This window comes from Pinus tabuliformis, chromosome 2_2, assembly GCF_031772625.1.
Source record: "Pinus tabuliformis cultivar Carrire ecotype Pingquan chromosome 2_2, CPIR1, whole genome shotgun sequence".
In the NCBI taxonomy this organism is placed as follows: domain Eukaryota; kingdom Viridiplantae; phylum Streptophyta; class Pinopsida; order Pinales; family Pinaceae; genus Pinus; species Pinus tabuliformis.
The window spans coordinates 574,659,911-574,671,101 of record NC_142300.1 but is presented as its reverse complement, the minus strand read 5'-3'; the positions used below and the strand labels follow the sequence as shown (position 1 = coordinate 574,671,101).

At 38.8% G+C, this 11,191-nt stretch overlaps 1 protein-coding gene across 1 annotated transcript; it reads left to right on the top strand.

Moving 5' to 3' along the window:
• The first annotated feature begins 509 nt into the window (after positions 1–509).
• Positions 510–3,806, top strand: LOC149193966 (uncharacterized). The gene is made up of 2 exons (XM_089407103.1): positions 510–1,350; positions 1,488–3,806. Exons 1-2 carry the CDS (start codon positions 552–554, stop codon positions 3,539–3,541), a joined length of 2,853 nt encoding a protein of 950 aa, XP_089263229.1. The 5' UTR covers positions 510–551; the 3' UTR covers positions 3,542–3,806.
• Positions 3,807–11,191: the final 7,385 nt, after the last annotated feature.

Here is an 11,191-nt window from a genome sequence, read left to right as displayed (position 1 = left end):
TTTCTTTCGATAATCTATTAACACCATAAACAATTAGTACGACAGCATATTTCCATAAACAATTAGTACGACAGCATATTTTCATCTCTATGATCATGGTGTGGAAATTTCCTGGAGTGCTTACGACGGCTATTTTCATCTCTATGCTCATGGTGTGGAAATTTCCTGGAGTGCTTATGACGGCATATTTTCATCTCTATTTTCTAATGGTGCGGAAATTTCTTTGAAGAGCCGTAACGCCGCCGAGGATTTGGTGGATGACAATTGTTAGCTGCGAAACGTGTCGTGCAGCAGTTACAACGAGGAAAGTTCGGTTTCGTATGTTCGACGGCATTTAAAAAACAAAGAAAGAGTGTTTGCGCTTTAGCTTTCCGTCACTTTCCGCAAGTTGCGTTACAGCTGGGACCAGTCCATATTTTGCATTTAGATTTTTCAACTGATCTGACACCTTCAATGGCTCGATATGAGAACTGCAATATTTATATGTGTGATTGCACGCAAGGGAACTCACAGGCAACCCATTCAAGTCGTTAGGATTGGGAAAGAGAGAAATGGAGAAAGGTATTATGGCGATGACGATGCTTATGTGCTTTGTGAGCCTCGCATTAACTACTGTCCCTGCAGCGACTCTTACTTATTCCTCACATATTCACAGGCAACATGGTTTATTCCATGATCAGCCGTATATGGGTGGAAGTGCTTCTTTTCGGCCCCATGATTTTGTTTTAAAGGAAGACGAAGGCAATCTGGAGCAGGGTGAATTCAGATCTTCATCCATGGATACTGGCGATCAAAGGGACGTAGAGGCCCTTTTGTCTTTCAGGAAGGCACTCACATCGGATCCGGATGCATCGCTGCTCAACTGGACGGCAGAAAACTCTCATAACGTGTGCTCCTGGAATGGCATTTTCTGCAGAAAGCGCACAAAGCGAGTGACTGCCATAATACTGCCTGGATTAAGATTGCAAGGTAGCATTTCACCATCTCTTTCCAGTCTCTCGTTATTAAGAGTTTTGAATCTTTCCCAGAATAATTTGACAGGAATAATTCCACCGGAGTTGGGGCAGCTAAAGGCGCTGGGATCGCTGGACCTCAGCTTTAATTTGCTCCACGGTTCTATTCCAAAGGCATTGTGTAATTGTACACGACTTCAATGGATCCGACTCTCAGTAAACAGCTTGACAGGGACTATACCAACAGAATTCGGTCGCCTAGTCAAGTTGGAACATGTTCGCTTGGCCAACAATAGTCTGACTGGAATTATTCCAACTTCTGTTGGCAACTGCACTGCTCTCCGAGGGTTGTCCCTTCAATACAACAATCTCACTGGTCCAATCCCTCCGGTATTCGGTTTGATGAAAAGCCTATCAATTCTTTACTTGAGTAACAACTGGCTCACTGGCCATATCCCTCCCCCTTTGAGCAACTGCACCTCTCTCCAGGTGTTGTCTATCCAATACAACAATCTCACTGGTCCAATCCCCCAGTTTTCGGTTTGATGAAAAGTCTATCATATCTTTACTTGGATGGCAACTTCCTCACCGGTCACATCCCTCCCCCTTTGAGCAACTGCACCTCCCTCCAAGAGTTGATCATCGGATTCAACAATCTCACTGGTCCAATCCCCCCGGTATTCGGTTTGATGAAAAGCCTATCTAATCTTTACTTGGAAGTCAACAACCTCACTGGACACATCCCTGCTTCTTTGAGCAACTGCTCGTCTCTCCAATATTTGTATTTAGGATTCAACAATCTCACTGGTCCAATTCCTTCTGCTTTGGGTTTAATGAAAAACCTAGTATATCTTTACTTGGATGTCAATTCACTCACTGGTCCTATCCCTCCCATTTTGAGAAACTGCACCTCTCTCCAAATATTGTCTATTGGTTATAACAATTTTACTGGGCCAATCCCTGCAGTTTTAGGTCTCATGAGAAATTTATCTTATTTGACCCTTGAAAGCAACTCACTTAATGGTGAAATTCCTGAATCCATTGGTAATTTGACTCAGATTACTTACCTTAATCTTGGTATGAATAGCTTGACTGGTGGTATACCTAAAGCCATTACACAATTGAGTGAGTTGACCTTCCTTAATCTTGGAACAAATTGGTTGAATGGAAGAATACCGGAAGGAATTTCCGCTTTGAAGAAGCTTGAACAGCTTTATCTAGATACCAACAATTTTATAAATGCAATTCCAAATAGTATAGGAAAGCTTCAATCTCTTACAAGATTCTACTTGCATTTAAATCAAATTTCTGGTAGCATTCCGGAAAGTATTTGTGCTTTGGTTTCACTTCAACAATTATCTGTAGCTGATAACAATCTTGATGGACCAATCCCTCATCACATTGGTCAATGTGCAGGACTAGAAGTGTTAGACTTATCCAAAAACAAGTTGAATGGAAAGATTCCTACATCTCTAGGCAATTGCAAATCTTTGAAGAGTTTGTTGTTGCAAAGCAATTTCTTGTCAGGGACAATACCACCAACTTTAAGTAAATGCACCATGTTACAGAGGTTGAAGGTGTCTGAGAACAAATTGAGTGGAAATCTAGACATAGGATTTCCTGTTTCTTTGGAGGTTCTCTCAGTTTATTCTAATAACTTCTTTCAAACTCTCCCTAATTCTTTGGCTCAATGCACCCGACTTCAACTACTAGATTTAAGTAGAAATGAATTCACAGGTCAACTACCTGGGTACCTTGGATCCTTTCATGAGTTGAGAGTTTTAAGTGTCAGTTATAATAAACTTCATGGGGATATTCCTTCAAACATCACAAGTCTGACCCAATTGCAAGTGTTGGATTTATCCAACAACAGAATTAGTGGAAGGATACCATCCAATCTTCAAAGACTTCAAGGATTCAAAATTGTCGGGTCTTCCAAACTCAGTGGTAATACACTCTATGAGGATCTAGATATCGTCATCAAGGGATTTGAGTACACTCTAACATATGTGTTGTCAACAAACACAATATTGGACTTGTCCAACAATAATCTTGTGGGAGAAATACCTCCAAGCATAGGAAATCTCAGTAGCCTACGGTTGTTAAATTTATCAAGGAACCGGCTAGAAGGGAAAATACCTGCATCTCTTGGTGAAATATCTACTTTGGAACAATTGGACTTGGCCAATAATGATTTGAGTGGCAAGATCCCTCAAGAGCTCTCTAATTTAACTATGCTTGCATCTTTGGATATTTCATCCAACAAACTTTGTGGGAGGATCCCGAAAGGAACACAATTTGACACTTTCAATTCTACTTCATTTCAAAGTAACGAGTGTTTATGTGGTTTTCCTTTACCAGCATGCAAGGAAAAAGAAAAACAACCTCAAAAAAGCACAATGAAAGGTGTTAGTGAGACATGGTTCAGTCGTGTCAATAAACATGTATCATTGATTGCAGTGGGGTTGGGCACAGGGATTGGATTTGGGGTGCTTGTAGGCATAATAATGTTATGTAAAAAAACTAGAGATTGGATCATACCTCCAAAAATACAACCATTTTTTGGAGTGTATAGATTCCCAAAATAATTTTTTATTGTGGCGCTGCACGGTAGCTTATATATATGATGTGATGGATCTGGTGGCCCCATTTCAAATTTCGCTTCGCAGCTTCAGCGAATATATATATAAATATTGCTTCTTCAACAGAGATGCTCTTCCCCACTAAAAAAGATTTCCAAATAATGTGTAAATGATTCACTATGTGATATAAATGATTCATTACTTTAATATATTCAACACGTTGCATACCAATTTTATAGCTGTTTAAAATTATAATTCATTACATTCGTAACCGTTTGTAACCATGTAAATATTCACGAAACTAAATCCGTTGATAAGTTAAATTAGTTAAACACGTACGTTAAATAAAAAGTTGCCCTGTATGGATGTTGTAAAGAATATAGCTGGCTCTTATAAACTAATACTTTACAAAGATTATGATATTTATTTTCAACTTTACTGCTGTCTTGTTTTTTTGGTATATAAATATGTTTTGTTTAGGGTAGTTTAGAATAGTATTTTTAAAATATAAAATATTACGGATGATTTAGGCTTTAATAATGTGGAATTTCTTTTTTTATCATTTATATTAAAAAGGATAAAATCAAATTTAGTTTATTTAAAAATAGGTCATGTGGAATATTTATTTTTGAAAAAAATTATGAAATATTTAGATTTAATAATGCTTATATATTTCTAATATAATAGTAAGGATGAAACTAAAGGTTTTTAAGTCTGAATTCTTATTTTGATATTAAAAGTTAATCTATTATTTTTTATGGAAAAAAATTATTTTTATATTAATATAAAAATATAAAAATACATGGATCTTGTTTACTGTCTGTTTTCCCAGCATACAAAGCTTCTAAAAAATAGTGATAATTGTGTCATTTCCGCTAACTATCTTCTAATTTTAGGTACTTAAGTTCTGTAGTTCACTGTCAATCCTACTTAGTCTGTATTCATCTTCTTACACTATTTTGCGTTACACCTGAGACCAGCCCATATTTTACATTTAGATTTTTCAACTGATTGGGCACCTCTAGCGACTCAATATGAGAACTGCAATATATATGTGTGTTTGCACACAAGGGATCTCACAGGCAACCCATTGAAACCGTTAGGATTGGGAAAGAGAGAAATGGAGAAAGGTACTATGGCGATGACGATGCTTATGTGATTTGTGAGCCTTGCATTAACTACTGTCCCTGCAGCCACTGTTACTTATTCCTCACAGATTCACAGGCAACATGGTTTATTCCATGATCAGCCGTATATGGGTGGAAGTGCTTCTTTTCGGCCCCATGATTTTGTTTTAAAGGAAGACGGAGGTAATCTGGAGCAGGGTGAATTCAGATCTTCATCCATGGATATTGGCGATCAAAGGGACGTGGAGGCCCTTTTTCTTTCAGAAAGGCACTCACATCGGATCCGGATTCATCGCTGCTCAACTGACGGCAGAAAACTCCCATAACGTGTGCTCCTGGAATGGCAATTTCTGTAGAAGGCGTACAAAACGAGTGACTGCCATAACACTGGCTGGATTAAGATTGCAAGGTAGCATTTCACCATCTCTTTCTAGTCTCTCGTTATTAAGAGTTTTGAATCTTTCCCAGAATAATTTAACAGGAATAATTCCACCAGAGTTTGGGCGGTTAAAGGCGCTGCGATTGCTGGACCCCATCTTTAATCTGCTCCACGGTTCTATTCCAAAGACACGGCTTCAATGGATCTGACTCTCAGTGAACAGCTTGACAGGGACTATACCAATAGAATTCGGTCATCTAGTCAAGTTGGAACATATTCGCTTAACCAACAATGGTTTGAGTGGAAATATTCATCTAATATTCCAACTTCTCTGATCAACTGCACTTCTCTTCAAGAGTTGTCCGTCGGATTCAACAATCTCACTGGTCCAATCCCTCCTGTATTCTGTTTCATGAAAAGCCTATCTACTCTTTACTTGGAAGTCAACAACCTCACTAGACATATACTTGCTTCTTTGAGCAACTGCTCCTCTCTGCAACATTTGTATATAGAATTCAACAATTTCACTGGTCCAATTCCTTTTGCTTTGGGTTTAATGAAAAACCTATCATATCTTTATTTGATGTCAATTCACTCACTGGTCCCATCCCTCCCATTTTGAGCAAATGCACCTCTATCCAAATATTGCTTATTAGTTATAACAATTTTATTGGGCCAATCCCTGCAGTTTTAAGTCTGATAAGAAATTTATCTTATTTCTCCCTTGAAAAAGCAACTCATTTAATGGTCAAATTCCTGAATCCATTGGTAATTTGAGTCAGGTTACTCATCTCAATCTAGGTATCAATAGCTTGATTGGTGGTATACGTAAAGCCATTACACAATTGAGTGAGTTGACTTTCTTTAATCTTGGCACAAACTGGTTGAATGGTTGAATCTTGGCACAAACTGGTTGAACGTAATATTTTCACAACTGCTCTGCCACATTACCAGTACGTCTTATAATTAATACAGAGTTTCCAGTAGCAAGGTTAATGATGTTTAGAACATCAACGGAATTTCCAAAAATCACCTGGGAAAACCAATATGGGCCTGGACGTAGCTGTAATTGCATAGAAATGGGTCGATTCATTAATGTGTGGATTAATCCTAGGAATAGAGGCACACAAACCTGGCGACAGAACCTTGCCCAACGCACCCGAGTGAACATTTGCGATTATTATTTTCCCACCCTGTAATCAAGGTCCAAAATAAGTCATTGTGGCGGATAATAGATTTCAAACATGTTCCTAAAATGGCATTCTCCCACATTTATGTACATTTTGTATATCTATTGTGAAAATAAGAAAATTATTTTAACATGTGTGAGGATAAAGATTGCTTTTTTATTTGGTTGATGTATTCAATCATTTTCCTGTGAAGCTTCACAATAAACACCTTTATTTTTTCAACAAACCCTTAGCTAAATAGATTATATTAAGAGCTAGCTACCAGAATATCTGCATAATTTTCCTTGTTGTCTTTGAAGGCTTCATATTCTAAAATGAAGTGCTTTTATGTTCCCGTTTTTCCGGAAAAACAAAAAATACATACTCTTTCTTCCCACACTTCTTTTGGCATTTTCCACTGCCCAGTTTCACAACGTTGTTAATGAGAATGAGAATTAGTCATTAACTGAGCAATAAGAATTTTAGCTTTCCAAAAAATATCAGTCTCTATGTATGCTTTTTGTTGATGATTATGAGTGGGATTAAACACTTTTATATAGTATTTTTTTTTTCTCCCTAGGTTTTTATCCCAAATACGCTTGTGGAACTTATCGATAACAAAAACTTTTATCTCTTTACTGTTTATGGGACACATGTTCAAACAAATACCCCATTTACTAAACCATTTGTTATTTTGTTGCATCCAAGTCTTCTTTCTTTGGCACAATATGTCATTAAAGACAACCTTAGGCCATCTGCCCTTTTCCATTTGTTCAATTTTTAAAAAATACCTTATGACTCATAGCGTAGCAATTGCTTCAATAAAAACGATCCATATTTCACTTAACAAAATAACATAAAGCACTACACTTTTAATTTTGAATTTGTTTGCACTCTTAATTTTAAATTTGTTTGTAATTAAACATCTCTAATTTTTCTCAATTTTCTTAATCAACATACGCTATAATCAATCATCAAAATACAAAACAACAGATACTAAACCAAAAATTACACAATATAAAGTGAAAATCTACCCAATCAAACACGAAATCAAAAAAAAATATTGGAACAAAAAAATTTAAAAAAAATTCACATCAAAATTTTATACCGTAATTAAGAAATGTTAAAAAAAATTAAAAAAAAATTCACATCAAAGTTTTATACCGTAATTAAGAAATAGTAATTAGATAACATTTCTTAATTATATAACAAAGAAATTATACGTAAATTATAGTAATTAAAAAAAATCTAAATGTGTAAACAAAAGGAAAATCCCAAAATTCTTATAGTCTTTCCACCATCAAGAAATCTCCATTTAAAATATTAATATACATTCCACATACCATGGGATTTTGATATACATTCGGTATTACATAGGGTATACATTGTGATTGCAATACTAATCTATGGAACACGCTGAGAATTAAAGGTCAGTTTGTGTAGCACAACTCAATTTGAATTTCAAGATATAATACATACCAATCCAGATACTTTCATTACATAATTTTTTAACATATTAATTAATATCAACATATTGATAGAACTGGGAAGACTTTCTAATGAGAGCTTGATAATTTCATTTACAAATATGAAAATTTATACATCTTGGTTGTCGTAGAAACTATATCAATTATCATTATTTCTTTAACTAACCTGTTGACTACATGCACCATCACATGAACAAGCATAGACGTCACATGAACAGGTAGTTGGGATTATTCTAACAAACCTCCCCCTAATCACGACGACCTAAATTTTAAAGTGCTTGCTGGTCTTAGTCTTAGCTAGGCCTTACAACAGTATAAAAAAAAATTAATAAGGGGGCTTTCATATTTTGCTGTTTATTTCACACAACACAACTCTCTTCAACGGACACGATGTTGCAGAAACTTCTATCTGCCAACAATTCCACTGGATACTCTCTGCGATCTACGCCACACAGGCATCACAATTGACACAATCTTCATCAGCGGAAACTCCTACTCCACTGAATCACTCTCTGCACCATACAATCATCACAGACAGCACAACCCTCTTCAGTGGACACCAGTGGAAACAACGCTTCCCAATAGTGTCAACAATAGGGCAAACTCCATTTGCCCTTCACAACCACTGAGCCCTCCTCTAGCTCTTCACACCACAGAGCCCATAGCTCTGCACACCATCAAGCTTAAATACTCATAGGCTCACCCTTATGCCCTATTCCGGAGAACACTGGATCGCACACAACTCCACAGAGCAGCCTCTCAACAGCTCACCTGAGCTCTATCTCCAAAGCAAAATCAACAGGATGACAATCTCCACATGTCGGTCGATCTTCACAAGCTCTTCGTTGCACAACTTCTTTTAACATGGCGGACAATATTCAAGCCTCTGCATTAGGCAGCCACGAATTGTAACCCTAGGTATAGAATCAAACACTCATTGCCAACTCCCTCACGCTGCTCTACGCACAATAGGACAGCAACACAACTCTTCACTTTGCTTCAAGCTGGCTCGGGTTTACGCCTCCTCCTGTCAGGCAAGACTCCAACATCAATCTTCTCCTGTAGTGTTCTTCACTTGACAGCACATCGATCTATGGTGGCATCTTCAATTAACAGCACCATAATAACCTCCATGCAGTGCTCGACTTCTAACAGGTTCAATCTTCTGACTCGACGTCCTCCAAGTGTGGGTTGGGATAGCTCCTCCACGCGGCTCCTGGTTTAACCATCACTCCAAAGATTACTCGAACATTGCTCCTCGGCTCCTCCACGCCCACTTCATGCTCAGATCAACAACAATCTCTACATAGCAATCAACATCTCTTCCCTGCGCGTCCAACTGTCGCGTCTTCGACGTAGTTCATTGTAGTTCCCAAACAACAAAATGATTTTCAGACTATACAATCCCACAGCGAAGGGGGGATCGAAATGCAGACTTAAGAAATATGAATCATTTCCCAAGTCCGTCACAGGTGGCTGTGACTTCCACGATGGCCCGGAAAGATCCATCTCAAAGTAGTCCCCACCCAAGCAATGCAACTCTCTTTTCTTGTCATAAACCGCAAAGGCAAACCTGTGAACGATGCTCGCCTTAAGCTCCAATTTTTGGTCAATCCCAAGTCGAAGACCCACAATTCTAGTCGTCATTGCAGCGTGGTAGGGTTTTGTGTCGTCCTCCACCAGCCTGCGCAAAAGTGTCTCTATCTCCTTTTCTTGATCCGGGCATCGAATCCACTTCGATATGCAGCGAACTTCTCTATGTTCTCGTCCTAACAGTCTTTAGCAGCTTTGCCTTCAGCGAATGCACAACACACTGCTCCACAACGTTCAACAGGTCTCCAACTATACGATAGAGGCTCTATAGTACGACTCCTCTCAGATCAACGCACTGGTCTAGCACTCCTGCCATAAGCAACATATCACTGACTCAGTTCTCACTCCACGACTTTGTCCAGGTGATTCTATTTTTCGACCAATCTCCGACTTAACCACCGAAACGCTCTTTGTCCCTTCTCTTTCGCCAGTAAATAAACAACGCTCACAATGTATTATGACGTGGATTATGACCTGGTCGATTACAGGGTCAGCCCATGCACTCTCAGATTTTCCACTCTATGCAGAGTAATGAAACCCACGACTGGATCTCAACACACCGTTTACTTGCTGCATCTCAAGGCGGTTCCTCCATGCCTCTTCCATGGCTCTGATACCAGTTGATAGAACTAGGAAGACTCTCCACTGAGAGTTTGATCATTTCATTCACAAACATGAAAATTTATGCATCCTGACTGTCGTAGAAACTACAGCAACTGTCATTATTTCTTTAACTACACCTGTTGACTACCGTCGCCTGCTGCCGACTAATACTGAATTCGTCGTCACATGAACAGGCATAGACGTCACATGAACAGGGATAGACAATGTCGGGATTATTCTAACACATATGGTGGGGATTACCGCAAAATATTTGGAATTCACTTAGAAGAGACCATGAACTTCAGCGATACCTTTGAACCCAAATCAACGCGCACTATTCTAATGCCGGGCGCCGACTCCCCGACACTCTGTCATCTTCAACCGTCACCGCCACACCTGTGCCAAACCTACCACACCGCCATTAATTTGTAGATCTTCATTTGAATCACGTGCAAGATTCTAGATCCTCCTTCACCCCCTATAAATTTGTATTTTCTCAGCCTGAACAAAGCAAGCCAAGGCCCAGACATGTTGCGTAATACAAATGTGATTTATATTTCTCCATTGTCTCTTATCTGCATTGTGAATAAAATTCTGTTGGGGCCTTTGTTTACATTTTGAAAAGTTTTTGACCAATTTTGACTAACCAAGGGACGAGAGGGAAACAGGTGGCAGCAACGGCTGGTTGGCGGAATAAGCAGTTGCGGCAAGGTGGCAGCGGGAGGCAAAGGCAACCAAGGGGGTGGGAAGGTGCAGAAGTAACCGAGGGGAAGAACTAGAAGTCCAAGTAACAAAGAAGGGATATAAAAAGAGAAGACCAGGAAAGGAGTGGGGTTAGATTGGGCAAGGTTAAGGGAAGGTGAAAAGGATTCTTGTTGTGGCCGATGTAAGGGAAGATCATAGGAGCCAAGAAGACATGGTCCGTGAAGTTGCACAGTACCCACAGAACTGACCCGGGTATTTTATGTAGTTGTTTACGGTGGAAGCCGAGTGATGTTGTAATGGTTAACTGTCATGATTAATATAAAGATCTACTAAGATCAGTTGCGGTTTATTATGTATCTGGGCCCTGTGTATGAGGGATCTTTAAACTTTTTTTGAATGACTTAACAATTGCATGTAATCGATAGTTCGTTGACATCATGAGTATGTTGTTATATCTGTGTTTTATATAATGCATTCATGTATTTGATTAAATGCAACTCAAATAAGACTTTCACGACTCCATGCTGAACCCTTCTCCCTTTTGGTCGTGACATGCCTCGGGTGAGACTCCTTGCCCTTTGGGGTAAGGTGAA

Coding starts and splice junctions, on each gene's coding strand:
- LOC149193966 (XM_089407103.1), top strand. CDS start 552: ATGGAGAAAGGTATTATGGCGATGACGATGCTTATGTGCTTTGTGAGC. Junction 1,351..1,487: donor TCCAATCCCTCCGGTATTCG/GTTTGATGAAAA, acceptor CCAATCCCCCAG/TTTTCGGTTTGATGAAAAGT.